At 45.5% G+C, this 21740-nt stretch overlaps 1 protein-coding gene across 3 annotated transcripts in view; it reads left to right on the top strand.

Annotated features, from left to right (window-relative positions):
* The first annotated feature begins 375 nt into the window (after window positions 1-375).
* Window positions 376-21740, top strand: part of IP6K2 (inositol hexakisphosphate kinase 2) — a 25841-nt gene continuing 4476 nt past the window's right edge. Inside the window, exons 1-5 of one of the 3 annotated variants that reach the window (XM_081525658.1) lie at window positions 376-441; window positions 15807-16137; window positions 17860-17928; window positions 18017-18239; window positions 19377-19552. In XM_081525658.1, coding sequence (XP_081381784.1) covers window positions 15936-16137; window positions 17860-17928; window positions 18017-18239; window positions 19377-19552 — 670 coding nt within the window. In that variant the 5' untranslated portion in view covers window positions 376-441; window positions 15807-15935. Of the gene's footprint in view, window positions 914-15806; window positions 16138-17859; window positions 17929-18016; window positions 18240-19376; window positions 19553-21740 lie in introns of all 3 variants that reach the window. The other 2 variants (XM_081525660.1, XM_081525659.1) reach the window with 2 other exon arrangements.

Consider the following 21740-nt stretch of genomic DNA (forward strand, 5'->3'; position numbering starts at 1 on the left):
CCCAAATTGCTGCACACACTCTCGATGTTAACACTGAAGTCCTGCATCCCAGGAAACTCCTCGGTCCCAGGAAAGATGATAAAGTTGGCTCATCCATCTGTATCCCTGGCATCCCTTATTGCACCCATGGGCTCGAAGCCCATCTGTCCACCCACCCTGACCTCCTTGGCCACCCTCTCCCTTAGAGGCAGACAAGACTCCACCCCTCTCCCTAACCCCGCCCATGCCCCGCCCCTTCCGGAAGCGGCTAAAACGAATCCGGGCGCCCTAGCAACAGCGCTTTTTGGGCCGCCCAGTCCGCTAGCTGGGCTCCTGGTGCGAGCCAATAGTGAGGGGCTCAGGGAGTGAGGCGCAGGGGGCGGGGCGCGGCGCGGCGGCCGCCATCTTGGTAGGAGAGAAACAATAGGAAGGAAGCTCCGCGGGACTGGGCTGAGGCAGCAGGTAACGCCCGCTTTCCTCGGCCTACGGCCCTGCCTCCCCGGGGACTTTGGAGGAGGGTTTCTCTGGGTCTTTAGGGAGCGAAGTCTCTGGTCATTAGAGGTGTCCCCAGGTTTGGGGGGAGGGTTTCCCCCCCGATTATGGGTGTAAGAGAGATCTCTCAGGGTCCCTGTGGGGCCAGATTTCCCCCGTCATTTGAGAGAGGCATTATTTTTTTCAGGTTACTGAGGAGAGAAGATCTCCCCTGGTTTTGAGGGGCAGGATCTTCCCTGTTCATTGACGGGGTGGGGGGGTCTCCCGAATATTTTGGTGATGCGGAGTCTCTTGGTCATTGGAGTCTCCACTCTTTGGAAGAGGGCAAGATCTCTGGGTCGTTGAGGGAGGACTCCCCAGGACATTGGTGTCCACGATATCTCGGGTTATAGATGGGGGTCTGCTTGAGTCTTGTGCTGGAGAACTCAGCCCAGTGCCTCAGGTACGGTTACCTGAGGCTGGCAGCTGTGCAGCCATTTTGAGTGTTGAATGTCAGTTGGGTTTGTCAGCTAGTGTCAGCGGGGCGGAGGGGGGGGAGTGTATTTGCACACCTAACCGTCTTATCCCCTGAAGCCCTAAAATGGATCCGGGGACGTCTTCTTCATAGTGATAAGCTTCACCATGGATGGAGCTTGCAGATCTTTCACGTTGGGTTGATTGCAGGCTGCTTTTTGTCTCTTGCGTCCAAGTGATTAGTTTCGTTTTTGGATTTTGTTCAGTTTCTTATAGCCGAATTGCAGAAAAATGAGTCCAAATGTTGTGAAAAGAAAATGTAGAAACCAGTAAAATCTAGTGCTCTTAGATACCGGGGAAGTAAAACTAATCACTGCTTGGAATGAAACATTTTGGTAGTGAAATGTACATAGAACAAGAATAAGATAAAATCATCTGAAAGAATAGTTTTAAGCACTGAAAGTTCTGAAAAGTGGTAACAAAAAATGTTGCAGATCACGTTTTATGATACTTTGTATAAAGTACCATGATTACAGTAGTTTTGATGAATTCTAGTATTTAATTATTTTCTGTATTTGCATTTTTAGCAGGGTAACATTTTAAGTGAACTAAAATGCTTATTTACATAGGTTGCTCTTGTGGAGTTTGTGTAATTTCATCCTGTAACCTAGTGTTTAGGATTTAAAGAGAAGTTTCAGGCTGGTATTGTTATTGTTTTAACTTCAACCACTACCAGAATTAGAAACCAAGCAAGATGAATACTTTTATCAAATTGGTGTAATGAATACGTTATCATGTTGACGTAATAGACCAGTTGATCACTTGGTAGTTTTTTCTGGAGGAAAAAGTCAGTTGAATGGTTAGCTGGTATTCTACTTGGTTTACCTGCTTTGTAACTTTAGACTTTAGAGTAGAATTCGCAGGAATTTTTAGGAATCGGATGGATGAGAGCTAGGACTGGAGTTGATACAGTTGTAAAAGCCAGTTTAGCAGATGTAATAAACTTCTTTTCGTTTCAAGGCTTTGCAGGTGACATCCACCAGCCCCATATCTGTCTGAGCAGTGGAAGGTGTGAGGAAGGCACAACTACTGATTGATGAACTGTAGCCAGTCTTTTTTGCAGAGGGGTGCGAGGGGTGCCAGAGACTTCTGTAAGCACCGAAGATGTCACCCGTCGCTAGGCAACAGGGCTGAGACTGAGCCTCCCCAGGGCCAGCTTGCTGAGGTGAAAATTTTCCATTGTTTGGCTCAAGGAGGATGTGCTGGGGATGAATTTTTCCTTCAAGTGAAGTTATTTTACCTCGTGCGGTAATCACCTTAAAGACATTGAACACATTTTTGTATAGTAAATGATTGCTTTCATGTGATTACATTTTAAAGCATATTTTTGTTTTTTAAATAAATTATATTTTTGCTTATTTGCATACCAAGTAGCAATAAGCAGTTCTGGTGTTTGCAGTATATTCTGGTAGCAAGGAAGAGGCCTTTCCCCCCCAAATTGAGTTAAGTGTTTACCTCAGAATTTGAAGGAAAAGACTCTCCAAAAATGATGGATAAGGTGGTTTAGGTCTGTTAGCCATCCATCCATCACCAGCGTCTGCAGTTGGGAGCTCCTGTCCGATCTTTACACTCTGCCTTCCTCCCCTCCCCTTAAAAAAAAAGTTGAAATTTTAGGAGGCCTATCCCCAAACTATAATATCCATAAGTATTTCATTGCGTATCACTAAGACAAGGGGCTACCCACAGTTTCTACACCAGTAGGCCTTTTGTTTGTCGTTGTTTACTTACAAAGTTATGTCCGACTATTTGCCATCCCATGAACTGCAGCACACCAGGCTTCCCTCTCCTTTACTACCTCCTGGAGTTTGCTTGAACTCATGTCCCTTGTCGGTGATGCCATAATTTCTTGATTTTTCTCAAATATTCAGTCATGGTCAGATGGCCCTGATTGTCTCATTGTTTTTTTTTATAGTCAGTTTGTTCAAACTAGGATCCAAATAAAGTCTGTAATTGCATTTGATGAAGTGTCTCTTAGATATGTATATGGTCACTCTGTTTTGTAATTTATCCGTTGAAACAACTGTCATTTATCTTGTAGGGGTTCCTACATTCTGGCTTTTACTGATCACACCCTGTGTTTGAGACCTGTTGACAATGGTGGCCAGGTTTGAAAGGGTCACGACACCTGTTTATGTTTTTAGTGGAGAAGTTGTGATGGCGTGGCCAGGGCTCATTCAAAAGTGAGCCCCAAACTGTGAACTCTTGAGGACTGTCAGGGACCTATAGGGCCACACAGTGACTCCCTCTGTGCTATATGGTCCAGATTTTCCATGTGGAACAGAGAATCTTACCCTTGACCTCCAGCAGAATGTAGGTATTTTGCTCCTTGTCTCCTCACAGACCTCCTCCTCTCACTAGTGTTGTACCCTCTGCCCACAGGCTGTTCATTTACGGGCATCTTGACCCAGTGCTCTTCTTTCTTTGCATGTTACTCTTGGAGTGCCATCTGCTCTTTCCTTTGCAGCTAATTCCCAAATCTGTTTTCAAGTTATGTTCACTTAGGCTTCACTCCCACCTTACCAATTATCTGCTGTACATTTCTTCTTGATGGCTTGATCATCCCTTATATTTAATTGTTGGCAGGCCAACTCACATCTTCTCAGCTGTATCTGACTTTATGAACAAAACGTCCTTGTTCTGACTTGTTTTGAAGACTCAGTATCTGACTCATTCCTATAATTTGATTCCCTGTATCAGGGGTTCTGAAGAGAGGGTCTGTGCTTGCCAGCTCCATGCATCGTATGCAGAGTTCTGAGAGGGTATGCATTTTCAAGACAGAGGCCTACAGTTGTCTCAGATTTTCTCAGGGGTCAGCTGACCCCTCAAGGGTTAAGGACAGTGTGCTACACCTCACCCTTCACCATGTCCTTCTCTGTCTTCTCCCCCTCCCTCCTTAATTCCCCTGTGTGGGCTGGGCTCTGTGGGTGCAGTGGAGAAGACAGGAGGCCCTGTGCCCTGCCATGTGTGCCACTGAGTAGGGGAGATCACGTTAATGAGATCACTCCAGGTGAGACAGTTGTCTGAAGATAGCAGTTCTGATGTCTTAGTGGCCCTAGAGCCTGGGGGCTGTCAGGATGTTTTCCCACCTGCCCTCTAGGGACAAACAGATGCAGACTTATGAGTCTTCATAAGAGGAGGAAGCCCAGGCGGGGAGATGACGGAGAGATCAGCTTGGTTGTAGTCCTGATGGCCTCTTGGGGGTCACAGCTCCATTTGTTGGGGTGCGGCTATTCCTGCTGTCATATCCTCCTTCCAGGGAACTCCCAAGCTTGGGACTGGGAGGGTGTGTTGCCTCCTTCTCCTTCACCTTTAGTCTTGACATCTTCCAGTAACCAGATATTAAATGCATAAGCTTACAAAGTTACCTGAAATATATCTATGCTATGAAACATAACAGAGAAGTGTGAGAGTTTTCTAAGACACTCACAGTTTTTCTTGAAAAGCTTAAGGATTTTTCTTCTTTTGAACCCCTTTTACACATGAGCTTCTAATAAATATGAAGAGGATTGGTATCTCTTCCTTTGTTCCTTAGGTAAGAATGCAGACAGAGAAGGCTCCCGGTACATGCTGGTTCCTGATGCCCCCATCCTTCCACTCGTGTCACTGTAGTAGTGACCTGCTGGGCCTTTCTGAAGCCAGGTTTTTCCTTGTCTCTCTGCCTGGTTAATTTTCCTGATATAAAATGTCACCACAGTGCTGCAGAATCCAGTAACTCACATACCTTGTGGATCAGATCAGAGTGAAAGAATAGGTGCACTCTTAAAATCCATGCTCTGTCCCAGTGGCAGTTCTAGGACTTTTTCTTACAGAAGTACTTCACAGGTATGCAAAGACAGGTACAAGCATGCTTACTGTGTTACTGTTGTAATTTCAAAGTTGGAAATAGTGTCGGTAGGGAAGTAGATAAATACATTACAATTTCATGTGACTATTACGGAGCCTTTAAAAGGAATCATATATAGAGAGATGTAGCAGGCTGTCTAAGTCATATAGTTTAGTTGGGGGAAAAAAGTGGCAAAACAAAAGACAAATGTTGAATAATTTTACTCAAAATCATAGAGACAGAAAGTTGAATGGTGGTTTCCAGGGGCCAGGGGCTAGGCAGAGTGGGAAGTTACTACTTAACGTGTATAGAATCTCAGTTTGAGATAATGAAAAAGTTCTGGAGATAATGGTGATTATCGTACAACATTGTGAATGTACTTAACGCCAGAGAACTGTCTTCTCTAAAATAGTTAAAAAGGTAAATTTTATATTGTGTGTATTTTATCAGTATTTTGTAAACATTAGGTGAGAAAAATAAAGCTGATTTTACTGGTGGGAAGAAAGGCAAAACAACGCATATAGCCTGATGCTATTTGTGGAAAGAATAGAAAAGTGCACTGAAGAAAAGTGACAGGATGAAGAGACCCCAAACTAACAATGGTGGTCATTTTATCACACTTGTGACCAGTTTTAAAGTCTCTTTTGTAAGAAATGAACAGGATGTCCTTTGGCACTCTGTTTCTTTACCTGTTACTCCTTTCTTCACCCCCCTCCTCCACCAGTGCAGGCTTAATATGCCCTTATCCACTTAGACTGTCAGGTCCACACTGTGACCTCCATCTCCCGTTGGACTTTCTGTAGGAACTGGGACAGTGGACAGAGGACAGCTCACGTTTGAGGAGTGCATTACCCACCCGTAAGCCAGGCAGGAGGCTAGATTTTTAATCTTGTTCCCATCTCATGGCACGTCCTTAAAATTACCCTGCCTGGTTTATAGATAAAGACTGGCACTGAGAGTAGGTGACGCACCGTTTATACCCAAGTATCAGACAGGCCCCAATATGTCAGGGAGAAGATTTTTAAAAAGAATTTTTTGGTACAACTTAAGTGTGCAGACTTACAGAGAGGTATTGAAAGTTGGATTTCTTGTAATATTTATTTTTAATTGCACATACATGTTTAGTTATTACCTCTTTATAAATAACTTCCTTTAGAAGTTACGCTTTTTATCCACACAGGAAATGGCAACCCACTCCTGTAGTTTTCCCTGGAAAATTCCATGGATGGAGGAGCCTGGTAGGTTACAGTCCGTGGGATCGCAAAGAGTTGGACACGACTGAGCAGCTTCACTGACTGGTCATGAATTGGTTCTCCAAGTTGCCTGTGTGCATTTTTGCCATTCCCGTGGCCACATTTGAAGGTGCTCTCCTCTTAAATACTGTCCACTCCTCTCAGTGTTGGAGATGTGACATTGTCACTGGAACCTTTCTCCCAAGCTGGTTGTGACTTCTACAGGGCGGCCCTTTTATTGTGTTGATATTTTAAAATAATAGCTCTATTAAGATACAGTTCACATCCCATGTAATTCATCCCCAAAGAAACCCTGTATCCCCCACCCGCAGTGTTGCTCCCTCCCCGCTGACCCATCCACCTTCCTGAGAGTCCTTGCACACTGGCTTGTTTGAAAGGACACCACTGCACTGTGCCCCACCCTGGAACTGCAGAGAGAAAGCAAGTCAGTGCTGCCCACCTGGTCCTGCTGTCAGTTGTGCTGGTATCTTCCAGAGACAATTGCCTTGTGACCAGGGAGGCTGTAGCCCTTTACCATTTTGCCATTTTCCATATGGGAGATTGGAGGTTGAGGACTTCCACTTACTCAGTAAGAGTTAGCTGCCCCTCGGCATGTGAAATCTTCCCGGATCAGGGGTTGAACCCGGGCCACCTGCATAGGCAGGCAGATTCTTAATCACTGGACCACTAGCGACGTCCAAAGCTGCTCTACTGATCCTGTTAGCGTGGGACGCTTTGCATACCCTTGAGGGGAGCGTGTACCTGAATGCGGTGTTGTGAGGACCCAGAGGAAGCTGGGCCCTCCGAGCACGGGATCTGGTGTAGCGCAGGGCGCACCTTGGTCCCTCCAGCAGCAGGTACAGCACTCACTGTGCTGGCCTGCGCAGGTCGGGGCTGCCTGGGTCTGCGGCTGCCCATGAGGACTGAATCATTTTTTGGCACCATTTGTTTCAGAGAATGGGTTCATGTGTCATCTGGTTTGGGAACTGCTGAGAAATGAGCAGGGTAAACACTGACCACAGGCAGGGAGCATTTGATCTTGCCTGAAGCTAGTGGACTGTTGCTTTACTGGAACAACAGAGAACCATGAGTCAGGGTAGGAAAGTCCCCCATAGATCAAGACCAGTTTTGGCCAGAGTCTTCAAGCATGACTTCTGTTGTTCCTGTTGGGTATGTCGCCTCCATGGTGGTGGGAGTTGTAGTTGCATCAAGGAGGAGGAGGTGCCAGATGGAAAATGGCCCTTGAAGAGGGGTAACAGGCTTTTTAAGGAGGACTGAGGATTCTTGGTCTGTGTATGGAATACATTTAGGTATTTATAAGTAAATTTGATATTCTGGTAAAGGGGACATGTGACACCTTAGAATCAATAATTTAGATTTTCTTGAAGGAGCAGTGCTCCAGTTTTAGCTTGAAAAACTTTTTAAATTGCTCAAACTCTGTCATTCAAGCATTGTAACTGATAAATGTATTTCTGGGTTGGCTGAAAGCTCCTTCTCCCTGTCCCTCCTCCATCTTGGGGCCCTCAAGTCTTTCATTCCAGAAATCTGGTCTCATGAGGCAAAGAGATGGACCAGTGTGATCCTCAGAGAAGCCTCTGAGAGGCTGCTCTTCGGCTTATGGAAAAGCTTGTCTGCATTTTTGGAACAGAATCTGCTGTTTTATTTGTTCCTCAGAATTGGTGGAAGGATCTGCATTGTTGTGACTGTCATGAACTACACTTACAACTTGTAGTTTCTCCTTTATTAAAAAACTAGAAGAAGATGCTAATGAGGGGGGAAATGAACACCTGGTGTTGGACCCCAGGCATCTGTGTCAAGTCAGTTGCAGGGCTTCTGTGTTGTCTCTCCAGCCCTGCTGCGTTCTTTGGTGGAGCCACCGCTTGCTGTGACACGAGGGTGACCCTTCCGCCTTCTTAGCAGTGACTCGTTCATCTCAAAGAATATCTTGTTTTGCATGATGAGGCCTAGGTGGTCTGGTGCCTCAGTGCAGCCATGTATAGGGGAGTGATCTTTTTTACTCCAGAAGGCTGTTGTAGGAGGGAAGGAGTTACAGAACAGACTAAGGGCTTGGTAAACAGTAGCTCTTGGCTCTGCCATGGTTGTATCCCATTGTCACTGAAGGTTGAGTTGGTTACTTCCTCCTCTGACCTTTCAGCACCTTGTACACACTTTGGGGGCAGGATTATTGGGGTTATTATCCTCACTTGTTTACATATGGTCGGTCTCCCAGTGTCTCCATTGTGGAGTAGAGCTGTGAGCTTGCAGTGTGAGGTGGCATCAGTGTTTTTTGTGGATGAGTTCATAACCTTCAAGAGCTGAGCAGCCATCTGCATTTTTCTGTTTCGGTCATAGTGAATTCTTTTGTTCTTCCTCCTAATGTTTTCACTCTAGTTTGAGAAAATTTCAAGAGGTTTGGAACATTCAGCAAACTGAAGAGAAGGGAATAATGATCTTACCACTTAGTACAGGGCAGATCCAGATTTTCTGGTGGCTGAGGTTTATATAATGTAACATAAATATATGTAATTGATTTATATAGATATATAAGTATCATCCATATTTAAACCAAAGAATTTACAGGTATGAAAACAGTAAGGTAAGAAAGTGAACTTACCTGCAAAACAGAAATAGGGTTACAGATGAAGAAAACAAACTTAGAGTTACCAAGGGTAAGGAGAGGGGAGGGATAAACTGGAAGATTGGGATTGCCATATATATACACTACTATATATAGGATAGATAAGTAATAAGGACCTGCTGAATAGCACAGGGAACTCTACATAGTAACCTGTAATGGCCTATATGGTAAAAGAATCTAAAAAAGAGTGGATATGTCTATATGTATAACTGATTCAGTGGGCTGTACATCTGAAACTAACCCAACATTGTAAATCAATTATACGCCAATGAAAAAAGGAAAAAAACCCCAGTAAGGTAAGAAAGTAAATTGGGATTGAAAAAAGAAAACCAAAAAAAAGTCATACATTTTAAAAATCAGTACTACGGTACTTTTTTTTTTCTGCTGTGCTGAGCAGTATGTGGGATCTTAGTTCCCTGAACAGGGATCGAACCCATGCCTCCTGCAGTGGAAGTGTGGAGTCGTAACAACTGGACCTCTAGGGCATTCCTAATACCACAGTACTTTTCCCCCTTCCTTTTCGGGCAGTGTGTTGACTGCCTCATTTTATGATAGCAGTGTCATAATTTTTCTATAAAAAGGTCACATAGGGATTTCCCTGGCGATCCTGTGGTTAAAAATTTAATTTTTTTTTATGCAGTGACTCCAGGGCCTTGGAAGGGGATGAACAGCCATGACCCCTGTGAGTCAGTGTTACTTTTTAAAGTGATAACTTAGCAACCTGAAAGCTGGGTCTTTGGGAAGTCAGCTCAATGCTAACACAGAATTCCTGAATGCTAATTAATATATTTGTAAACGGTGAGAGGATTTTAATCTTCTTGTATCCACATTTTAAAGTTTTATTCTTCAGTGACCATGCTTTTGCCTGATTTTCTACAGAGAGAGAATTTTCCAAGAGGTTGGCTCTTATTAGATTAAGAGCTTAGGCTTTGTTGACATGAAACGGTTCCACAGCAGCAGGTCCCAGATGAGTGTTCAGGTGCTGCTGCTGCTGCTGCTAAGTCGCTTCAGTCGTGTCCGACTCTGTGCGACCCCATAGACGGCAGCCCACCAGGCTCCACCGTCCCTGGGATTCTCCAGGCAAGAATACTGGAGTGGGTTTCCATTTCCTTCTCCAGTGCATAAAAGGGTAAAGTGAAAGTGAAGTCGCTCAGTCGTGTCCGACTCTTAGCGACCCCATGGACTGTAGCCTACTAGGCTCCTCCGTCCATGGGATTTTCCAGGCAAGAGTACTGGAGTGGGGTGCCATTGCCTTCTCCGGTTCAGGTGCAGGGCCCTTCATTTATATGCCCCGGTTAATGCAGACTTAATACGGTGGGAGATTATAAATGCAAAATTAACATCTAGTCAATGCCGAGAATGCATTTGGTATAGTGTGTGGCTATTTAATGGTTGTACTCCCTGTATGGTTGGGGTGGGTTTGGATCATTGCAGCAGGTGCCTTTCGAGTTCTCTGTTGATCTGTGTGCAGCAGATACTCCTGATACAGAGGTGATTTGAGGCACCTCCTATGGAGTGCTGATTCTGTGCTGGTGCTCTTCTGGGCTCTGGAGATTCAGCAGTAAACAGAGCAGTCAGAAATCTCCGACTTTATGGACTTGGTTTTCTGGTGGGGGCAGAGTGGAAGAGACAGAAAATGAACAGGACAAATAAAACATATACAGTATGTTAGATGGTGAGAAGTGCTGAGGAGAAAATAAAGCCGAGTTGTGTAAGGTGTGTGGATGGGGAGATATGGCACTTTCAGATGGGATGGCTAAGGAAGACTTCATTAAAGAGGTGATGTTTGCATAGAGAGCTGAAGGAGGTAAGAGAGTGGGCCAGGGGGATATCTGGGAAAGAGTGTACCATGCAGAGGGAATGGCAAGAACAGAGGCCCTGAGGTAGGTGTGTATCAGGAATGTTTGAGAAATAACAAGAAAGCCAGGATAATTGAAGCAGATTTGCTGTTGATCTTTCTTTCGTGATGGGTGTTTTACTGAAAGGCTTATTGGACCATTTTGCATCTCTTCTGCTTATTTGTGTGTAAAGGATGCTTTTGCTTTGACTTTACAAGAATTAAAAAAGATAACCATGCAACTGGTATAGGTTTCCTAGAATTAGTCATGTGTGTGTGCTCAGTCCAGTCCAACTCTTTGTGACTCTATGGACTGTAGCTTGCCGGGCTCCTCTGTCTATGGGATGCTCCAGGCAAGAATACTGGAGTGGGTTGCCATTTCCTTCTCCACTCTTAGTATTAAGAGTAAAAGCCTGCTAAAAACTAGGCTTTGAAGGTGAGCAGATGGCTTCAGGATTAGCAGTGGCTGTCATGGATTTAAGAGAGAACGTGGCTGTCCCTGAAAGTCTCTACCATCAGGGAGCACCCTCACAGAAAGGGCAAAGCCCTTACTTTGACCAAGATGGTGACCCAGGCTTACCTTGCTTGGCGTGAGTGACTCAAGATGCTCAGTGGAGGCAAGTGAGCCCAGTTAGAATAGATAGGAGGGTAGATAGGGGGTGAATTCCAGCCAGTGTGTTTGCATGTAGAAACTGTTTGTCAGCTGATAGGATCTTTTAACTGCAATCTTTTCTGATTATTTTAATTTGTACTTGTTATGAAATTTTTGTAAATTAAAAAAGTATAAGGAAAAATTCAAGTTCTTTATTGAAATATAATTTATATACAGTAAGAGTCATTGACATTAAGTCTCTAATTTGATGAGTTTTGACAAATTTATGCAGCCATATAATCACTGTTCCAGTCACAGCATAGAACATTTTCATTACCCCTAAATGTTCTCTTGGGCCTCTTTGCAGTCGGTCCTCTTCGCCTACCCTCTGCCCCCTAGCAACTGCTTATCTACTTTCTGCTATTGCCTTTTCTTGAATGTCGTGTAAATGGAATCATACAGCATACAGACTTTTGTGATTGGCTTTTTTTCAGTTAATCATAATGCTTTTGTGATTAATCTTTGTTGTGTATATTGGTACATTTCTTTTATTGCCGAATAATATTCCATTATATGGCTACATCACAGTTGATTTATTCATTCCCCCATTTGATGGACACTGGGGTTTTCCCCACCTTTTGGTTATTGTGAATGAGTCCACTGTGAACATTCGAGTACAAGTCCTTATGTGGACATTTGTTTTCATTTCTCTTAGGTCAGTACCTGAGTAGGATTACTGAGTCATATAATAAGTATATGTTTAACTTCATAAGAAACTGCCAAACTGTTTTCCATGGTGGCTGTACTTCTTTTTTCCTACCAGCAGTGTTTGAGAATTACAGTGACTGACCCTGGTGGTATAGTCATGGGTTGTGATGGATGTGGGCACTGGCTCTGAGGCTCATGGAGGAGGTTCAGCTGGTAAAGGTTGTTTTGTCGCAGTCCCCTGTGACTGCTCAACCCTGGGGCTTTTCTTGAGGCAGAGTAAGTGGCCCCAGCAGATCCCGTCTGTAACCTCCCTCATTAACCAAATTGTGAGCTAAGGGCCCAAGGGTCATAGTTGTTTTATTTTCAGTATTTTAAAGGTTAAGACTATTAAGGCATTGTTTCCAGCAGAACCTTAAACAGGTTTAGGGGCATGGGCTGTGGGGGAAATATGCGTCGTATCCTAGGATGAATCATGTTCTGTGTTTCTCACCGATTGATAGTTTCGTGGACAAATGTGAGGCAATGTGGAAAGTTAAAATAGATGCTAAATGTGAAGTCAGTATTTTCCGGTTATTCCCTTTCACACTAGGTTCAGGGTCAATCACATGGACTTCTTAGTAACCATTAACGTTTTAGGATTCCTGGGAAACCAGGCCTTAGACTACTCAGATGGTGAAAAACCTTTAAGAGACCCAACTGCTCAAAGCACACACGGGAAAAGAGTAGCCATGAAATGAGGCAGGTTCTCGGGGCATTTTTCTTTCTTCTGACCAGGCTGAAGCCACTAGAGAAGAAGCTGATTTATGGTATAATCATTGGGAAATTGCTCCTTCATTTTCCCACAGGCATGCAATCTTTAAGGGACCCTAGGACAAACGCTCCATTTCTCTGCAGCCCCAAATGTGAGAAATATGTTGTACAGTGAAGCCATAGTTATCTTCAAATTGAGAGACCGAACATAATTGAAATAAAAGAATTACAAAACAGAACTTATTTGTGATGCAATGGGTTTTGCTCTTTTTTTTTTTCCTCCTATTTGATTAAAACAGACTGCTGGTTGCCACTCACTAATTGGATTATACTACTCTTAAGAGTAGATATCTGGTGGTGGTGGTTTAGTTGCTAACACATGTCCGACTTTTGCAACCTCATGGGCTGTGTAGCCCACTAGGCTTCTCTGTCCATAGAATTTTCCAGGCAAGAATACTGGAGTGGGTTGCCATTTCCTTCTCCAGGAGATCTTCCTGACCCAGGGATTGAACCCACATCTCCTGCGCTGCAGGCAGATTCTTTACCAACTGAGCCACCAGGGAAGCCCTCAGAGTAGATGTCTACCCCAGGTCTTTCCTCCCCGCCTTACAGATCAGAAACCTGGAACCCAAAGGGAGCCAGTGACTTGGGAGTCTTTCTCCAAGCAATGAAATGGCAGAACTGGGGCTAGAATCTGGCTCCACCTAACTACAGGATCAGTTTTCTCCCCAATTCTGCCATTTAGGAGTTTCCTCCATCATCAGACTTGGCACAGGCGGGAAAGAGCCTTAGTTTTCTTGCCTCTACGTAAGGTGATGATTCTTCTCCAGGGAGCAGTGTTCTGTGAAGTGCCAGAGTTGGGTGCTGGGGGGAGGATGGCAAGGTTCCACGCCAAGGTTCCAGCCACTAATGAACACACGGGAGACCTGGGAGAAGGTGGAGACCCTCACTGGGCTTTTCAGCCTCCAGCCACATCCATGAACCATACTCCAGAGAGCCGCCATGAAGGACCGGTTACTGTTGGGGATTTTTCACTGGAGGTGGGGAATGAGTAAGAGATGCCTGGAGAGAGATTTTTTTTTTAATTGAATACATTTAAAGAATCTTGAACAGAGTTATTAGAAAGGGTGTTAGGCATTTGGTGTTAGCATTGCTGTGGCAACAAAAGGAGTTTTCACATTTATGAAAGGTTTGAACTGTGTTTCTAAAGCCTGGCCAATGAAGAACATCTTGTGCTTTCGCAGTTTAATAATTATGGTATGTAGTTCTTTCTTGGGTATCGGCAGACCGATCATGAGTTAGTAGCTTTCCTTTGGGGTTGCCCTTACTCCAGAGGTCTTTTTTCATTACTGAAAAACTGGTGTGAACGGCCCTTCTCGGCCTTTTGGCTAAGATCAAGTGTAGTATAAACCTAAAGGGCTTATGTGGCCACGCATCTCAGAGCTCCACCTTCTGTAGAGAGTCTGAAATGGCTGGAAGGTACTCATCCTTCGAGCTGATTGCCTGTGTTGTGTCTTGGGACGCTTCTCAGCACCCGCCCTCCTGAGGGTTTCTCTAATGAGAATGTAGTGCCGGGTGTGAGAAATTAGAACCTTTGATTTTCTGCTCTTTGCATATAGGAAAGCTTACTGATTTTTTAATCCCTGAGTCCAGTGGGAGCCCACTGTCAGTTCTCTCTGAAAGGAAATGAGAAACACTAGCTAAACTCTTTGAAAGAGGCTGCTTTATAAATAGAAAATATAAAAATAGGGTAAAAACACTATCACAGGACAAGCTAAGTGTCCCATGTATGTCTGAGTGCTGTACCAAAGTACATGTGCCAGAGACCGTGGGCCCCAGAGGCAGCTGTGGAGGGACATCCAACAAATTGAGGTTTGTTTGGAAAGTCCGGCTTCTTGGCTAGAGCCCCAGATGAGTTTCCTCAGCTCCCCGAACCAACTTCCTTGTTTCCGACAGGGAGAGTAATATCTCCCTCATAGAAAGTATCCGGAGGATCAAATTAAGTCTCTGCAGTGAGCCTAGAACAGAGTGGGTGCTTTACCCACCTTAGAGGACAGTGGGCAAACCTCTATCCGACCCATTCTCACCACCACCACCACCTCATTTGGAGTCATGGGAATTGGAGGAGTTTGCAGTAAGAACTTACAGATACTGAAATATAGCCCAAGCCCCACTGTTAGTATTCCTCGTAGCACCTGTGTAGTCTGTAAATTCTAGACAGAAAACAGAATGAAACTGACATACCCTGAAACGGTTCACTAATGCTTGGAGGTGTGCTTTGCTGAGATCCAGTGTGCTTGGGGATCCAAAGTTCCTGGACCTCAGTGGACAAGTGCCCCAAGAATGCAGCTTTGGTTTAAAGGTGTGCCCCAGCTTTTGGAGATAGGGAGAGAACCAGTAAAAATAGTCCATGACCTAGAACACTGTGTATCTTTTTTAAAGGAGTTAGCCAGCCCTGATCTGTTGGTTTTAGATTCAGAGGTTAATCATTAAAGCTGGGCCCAAGCTCCACTGCTAATAAGGTTAATGGGGCTTGTCTTTGGCCTTGAGCAGGGGCAGTGCACACACCTTGGGGGGCGGATGGTGGGTAATCTTACTAGGTGGTGCATAAGCAGGTTTCCCTTTAAATGCATTTTATAAAAACATAAATAACGACCAATAGGGAACCCTGTTACCACCATGTAAACTATGCTGTGTTAGTATAGATTCATCATCATATGTAACCAGTGTACCACTCTGATGGTGGATATTAATAATGGAGAAGGCTGTCTATGCTTGTGTGGGGCAGATGGGTATGTGGGACACCTGTATTCTCTGTTTTGCCATGAACCTAAAACTGCTGTAAAATATGAAGTCTATTAAAATATATTAATTAACGGAGAGCCTTGGATGTCAATTACTGTAAGTCTAACAATTGTAGTAGAAAATCGTAAGATTTAATGCGACTATTAGGTTTGAAATTGTGATTTTACCTCGGCGTGGCTTCGCGGTAGTGGCCTTCTAAGGCCTGGTGGGTGTGATTGGAGCTGTTTGGGGTTCGCGGCCCGTCCCTGCGCGTCGGCATCCGGCCCCGCCCGGGAGAACCGGGCTGTTTGTTTCTGCGGGAGGGGGCGGGGCCGAGTGGGCGGCGTGGGCGGGACTCCGCGGGAGCTCAGGCTGTTTTGTCTTTCTGCTGGAAGAGGACGGCCAGCGCCTCTAAGGCGGTGCCCGGCCGTTTCCAACTCAGTTGTCACTCTCCGCAGAGCGTCCTGGCCCACACGGCCGCGGAGCCGAGGCCAGAGAGACGGACGCACGGACAGACGACAGACGGAGGACGCGCTGGCCGCTGGACCCCGCTGCCCCCCCTTCTCCCTGCTGCCTGCACCTGGAGGATGAGCCCAGCCTTCAGGGCCATGGACGTGGAGCCCCGCAACAAGGGCATCCTGCTGGAGCCCTTTGTCCACCAGGTCGGGGGGCACTCGTGCGTGCTCCGCTTCAACGAGACGACCCTGTGCAAGCCCCTGGTCCCCAGGGAGCACCAGTTCTACGAGACTCTCCCAGCTGAGATGCGCAAATTCACTCCCCAGTACAAAGGTGAGCCCCCAGCTGCCTTAGGGGTCGCCAGCGCCTGGCGAGGACACGCGAGGCGTCGCGGCCAGAGGAGGTCCGGGCAGCCATCCCGGGAGCCCTTACCCCTCCCACCCACTCTGTGTTCTCCCTCCTCCTCCTCTTGGCCCTCCGCCCAGCACCTCACACCCTCAGTTTTCAAGCCCTGGTAAGATTGCTCAATTCTGTTTTGTGGGTTGGTTTGGAGTTTCTCTTTGGTGGAAGTGTAGTTGTGTTTTATGCTCAGGTGTCTCTTGATCCCGGTAACCCATAGTCCCCCTGAGGGGACGTCGGGGAAGACTTTGAGAGGATTTTACCCAGAATACTTGCCGCCTGCTTTTTGTCCTCCAGGAAGCCAGAAGCCCGGGTGATTAGGTAGGCTGGGAGCAGGGTTGAGTCAGGTGGAACGCAGGAGTGGGAGGCTTGTGCTGATTAGTTGAAGCCCTTTGCTATTACGGAATGTCCCCGAAATTGCTATATTACGGCAACCCTATGATTCACATATGGTGACTCTTTCTTCCTTTTTATAATGGGGGGAATCAGCATGGTGTGGTCTTTCCTGGGGTGGGGGGATCCTTTGTAAATCAAGGAAGAATCCTTTAAGGAAATTAATTCTAAAGCTGCATTGCCTGCTTATGCAAAAGACTCTTGAACAACTTGGTTCTTCTGGGACTGTTGAAGCATATTCTTTGAGGAGAGAATGTTACAGTCACCTCTCTCTGTACTCTGAATATGCATGCGTGCTGTGGTGGGGGTGGGGGGTTGGGGGCCCTCACTTCGTCCTCTCTGTTGTTTTTTCCAGGACAGAGCCAAAGGTCCCTTGTTAGCTGGCTGCCCTTGCCCCCATTTTTTCCCTGGTTCTTTCCCACCACAGGAAAGTGTGGTCCCCTGAATTCCCCACCCCAGCTCCTCTGCGCCCAGAGCCGGGTACCACCTCAGAAGCGTCGTCTCTCTAAGCACGCATTCCCTTGCAGCGAGCGAGCAAGCGGGCGGGCAGCAAGAACTGAGCAAATTGAGTGATCCCAGGCCAGAAAGGCCGGGGAGGAAAGGTGTTCAGCCAGTTGGTTGTAAGGCACTCGTCGGCACCTGCTGAAACCCTCCCACCTGACAGCCCCCTCCTCAAAGACTGTCTCATTACACATGGCAGGTTCTAGAGACTTGGGGAAAGCTGCTTTCAAGGCCACTACGTGTCTGTGCTCCCAGCCCAACCCCATTTGCCTTGTGTTCATCTTGTTCTTTTGTGACATGAGACTGCAAAGACCAATAAAGGAATATATTTGAGAAGGACAAAAGGCTTGGGGTGCCCACCGTGTGAGGGTGCTGCAAGAAGCCTTTGCCAGGGTGTCTTGTGCTGTGTGGTTTGTTTTGTTTGCTCCTTTATTTTGTTTTGCTTGCCTGGTCTTTCCTTACCCTCGGACACTTCTTACCCCGCAGGCAAATCTCTGTTCAGGCTCTGCTTTAAAGCAAGCCTCAAGGCCGTCGGAGATTCTGTTTAAGGTAGTAAAAAATCCCACAAGATTTAAAAAGCAAATGTCCTCATGTCTCTCTTAGGATTAGAAGAATTACATAAAAATTAATAAACATTTTCAATGATGGAAAAATGTGTCTTGTAATTCTTTGGCTCTTGCCTCATTGAGTGAATCATAGAGGAAGACTCTCAGCCATGTTTGCTCCCTAATCGCTTGTCTTGTATGGTGTCATCTTTTCTAGCTGTTCTGATATTTGTTAGGTTTGCAGATGAGTTTGGGGCCTCTGGCAACATAGAGACTAAGGAACAGGGTAAGAAAAAAACAAATGTTCCAATCATGTTATTTGTAACACATATTTCCATGGAACTGAAAGTCTTCCATGTTCCTCACCCTCCTAGGTGTGGTATCCGTGAGCTTCGAAGAAGACGAAGACAGGAACTTGTGTTTAATAGCATACCCATTAAAAGGGGACCATGGAACTGTGGACAGTGTAGATAATTCAGACTGTGAACCAAAAAGCAAGCTGCTCAGGTGGACGAACAAAAAACATCACGTTCTAGAAACGGACAAGACCTCTAAGGACTGGGTACGGCAACACCGGAAAGAGGAAAAGGTTAAGAGGTGGGTATAGACTTGAGAGGGGACTGGATGTGGGAGGAGGAGAGGGGTCTCAGTTACAGCCCAGTCCCCTGGGGCTGAGGACTCACGTGATGGACTTAGTAGGTGCCTTGTCACTCAGGGGTCAGTTCCCACATGGCATGCCCAGCTTCTCTTTGCTTGACTCTGGGTTAGATTGTGCCATTTCGGGTAAAACAACTGTCATGGCAGCTGTAAGAGAGTTTCAGTTACTCATTCCTTCTGCAACTGTCCGGTGCCAGGCCCTGCATGGCATCTGAGGATGTAGCAGTGACCCAGACAGAAGCCGTCCTGTTACCGCAGGTTGTTCACTGATAGTGGGAGACAAAACGGATGCATCTTGGGGATCCCCTTAGGCAGAGCCCTCCCAAGTGGCACACCTTGACAGAGCTTATGAAAAGATAAATTATGCGTGTATATGTATTAAAAACATAGCTAAGGACTTCCCTGGTGGCTCAGTGATAAAGAATCTGCCTGCCAGTGCAGGAGCCACAGGTTCAGTCCCTGGTCTGGGAAGATCCCACAGGCCTCAGAGCAGCTGAGCCCAGTGCCCCACAACTACCGGGCCTGCATGCCCTAGAGCCGGCACTGTGCGGCAAGAGAAGCCACCGCAAGGAGAAGCCTGGGGACTGCAGCTGGAGAGAAGCCCCTGCTTGTCACAACCAGAGAAAAGCCCACAGCACAGCCAAAGATAATTTTTTTTTTTTTAAGTGTAGCCAAGTAGATTGACTTATTCTCACGGAATTTCACTTCAGCCTCTCTGTCTCCAGCGTCCTGAGTTAGGGAACTTGGATGTACTAGAAGCCAGGGGGTGGTACTGCCTAGAAGATGGGAGCAGGGAAGGCTGCCTTGCTGGGTGTGGGCTGGAGGCAGGAGCTGTTCTTGCATATTAGGTTTTCCTAAAGCAGCAAGCTAACCCCTTAATTTTTTTTTTAAATCACTGTCTTGAGGTATGATATGCTACAGTAAAATATACCCATTTGAAATGTTTAATGTGTCCACTGAAACAGCCACCACATCAAAGTATCAAACTTCCTATCACTGCAGAAAGTTCCTTCATTCCTCTTTGCCCCTGACTTCTGATGAGGTGTTATGATTTATCAGCTTCTTGTCTCTTTATAGCCATAAGTTAGAAGAAGAATTTGAGTGGCTGAAGAAATCTGAAGTTTTGTACTACAGTGTAGAGAAAAAGGGGAATGTAAGTTCTCAGCTTAAACACTACAACCCTTGGAGCATGAAGTGTCACCAGCAACAGTTACAGAGAATGAAGGAGAATGCAAAACACCGGAACCAGTACAGTATCCTTTGCTCATAGGGCATCTCTGCACTGGGGAGAGGGGAGGACAAGGGAGGAGACCCTTCAGGCTCGGAGAGAGAAATTGGGATTTTTTTCAGTCATGGTTGTGCCAGGATACCCTGCATGATAACTGGACACACATCACTTCCCTCTGGGCTGAGGGCTGGTCTGGGAATGCAGGTGCTGGGGAGGAAATTTGATGGGTTCCTGGGGGTGAGGGTCACCTCATGGAGGGCCCAACTTGCATTTGGGGTGCTTTACCCTGGAATGCAAGGAGCTGGTTTATGTTTTCACACACTTGCAGAAGTCCCGAAGTAGTGCTCCATTGCCAGGGTCTGCGGTGGGATTGGACTGATGTTTCAGCCTGGTTTACCAGGCTGCCACATGAAGAAATCACAAGGGAAAGGTTCCTTGCTTTTTTTCAATCAGGGAACCTGGATGTTCTATAGAGTAATAGAGTAATGCATTGAACCTAATAGTACTAGTCACCCAGGTTCAGCAGCTGGTTAACCCACTCTTGTCAGTCTTCTGTCTCTATACACCCAGCACCCCCAGTTGAACTCTCTCTGAAGCAAGTGTCAGATAATTCATTTGTATACACTTCAGCATATATCTCTGAAAGATATTTTAAAACATTAATACTAACATTACTCCTTGAAAAGTGGACAATAATTCCTTACTGTCAAATATCTAATTTGTTTTCCCGTTTTCCTAATGGTCTCATAAATGTTTTATTGATGGTTTGCTTGAATGCAGGTCCAAATGATGTTCACATGTTGCATTCAGTTGAAACGTTTAAGTCTTTTAAAATACCTTTCTGTTTTTTTCTTCTTGCACATTTCTTGTCAGAGAAACTTCTTCTAGAGTTACCCATCCTCTGGATTTTACTGATTACATCCTGTGGTGTCTTTTACACATTACTCTTTCTCCTCTATTTCCATTAAGTTGATAATTTGACCTACAGGCTTGATGAGATTCAGGGTCAGTTTGAGGGAGAGGGGGCAAGACTCCTTCAGAGATGGCATTTAACTCTTGATTGGGAAGCAGAGTTTCATCGTCCTTCTCTTTGGTATTGCCATTGCCTTAGATCCATTTTTTTAATTAGGTGGTTTTTTGTCATTCATTTTTCATTCATGAGCTGGAATCCTGCTGTAAAGAGAAACTTTTCCTCAACTGTGTGCTTATCATGAAGTATCGTTCAAATAGAAAAGGCAGGTTAAATGTTTATTTTCCTTAGTTTACTATTTGAAATAATGAGATGGTTTCTTAACATCCTCCAAAGGTGACCAGTGAGGTTTTCCACATCATCATGAACCCATGAATTTGTTTTAAGTTTTTGAATGTGGCATTGTGGGATCTTATTTCCCTGACCAGGGATCAAACCTGTGCCCCCTGCAGTGGAAGTAGAAAGTCCTAACCACTGGACTGCCAGGGAATTCCCTAAACATACTTGACGTGTTTTAGTTCATTGCAGTTATCTCTGATGCTCAAATTGTCCCACGCTTGGCGAGTGGGAGTCTTTTCAAATAGGCTCCTGAGTCATTTTCACACAAGCACAGTCATCTGTGACAGCTGCCTTACTCTTCTGGAATCAAGAGATGGTACACGGTCAGGTATGTTTCGTACTCCAGATGTGAATTCAGTCACCCCCCTCTAAGGCAGGGGTTGCAAGCTTTTTCAATAAAGGGCCAGAGAGTAAATATTTTAGACTTTGCAGGCCATACACTGTATCACAGCTCTGTCATTTGTAGCATGAAAGCAGCCATAGATGATGTAAATGAATGAACGTGGCTGTATTCCAACTAAACTCATATTTATGGTTGCTGAGACTTGAATTTCATTCAACTTTCATGTGTCATGAAATATTATATATACTTTCTGACCTCTTAAAAATATAGAAACTGAAAATTCCCTGGTGGTCCAGTGGTTAGGATGCCATGCTCTCACTGCCGAGGGCCCAGGTTCAATCCCTAGCCAGGGAGCTCAGATCCCACAGGCCATGTGACCAGAAAAAGAAAAAATTCATTTATAAGAACCATTTGTTCCTAACTTAACATCTGTAAAGCAGTGAGCAGGGAGCCGTGGTTCACCAGCCTGCACTCTAGGAGCACTGGTCTGGGCATTGTGCTAAGTCGCTTCAGTTCAGTTCAGTCGCTCAGTCGTGTCCGACTCTTTGCGACCCCATGAAT

The sequence above is a fragment of the Giraffa tippelskirchi genome, chromosome 9 (genome assembly GCF_054371585.1).
Source record: "Giraffa tippelskirchi isolate mGirTip1 chromosome 9, T2T-mGirTip1v1.2.pri, whole genome shotgun sequence".
Classification (NCBI taxonomy): Eukaryota; Metazoa; Chordata; class Mammalia; order Artiodactyla; family Giraffidae; genus Giraffa; species Giraffa tippelskirchi.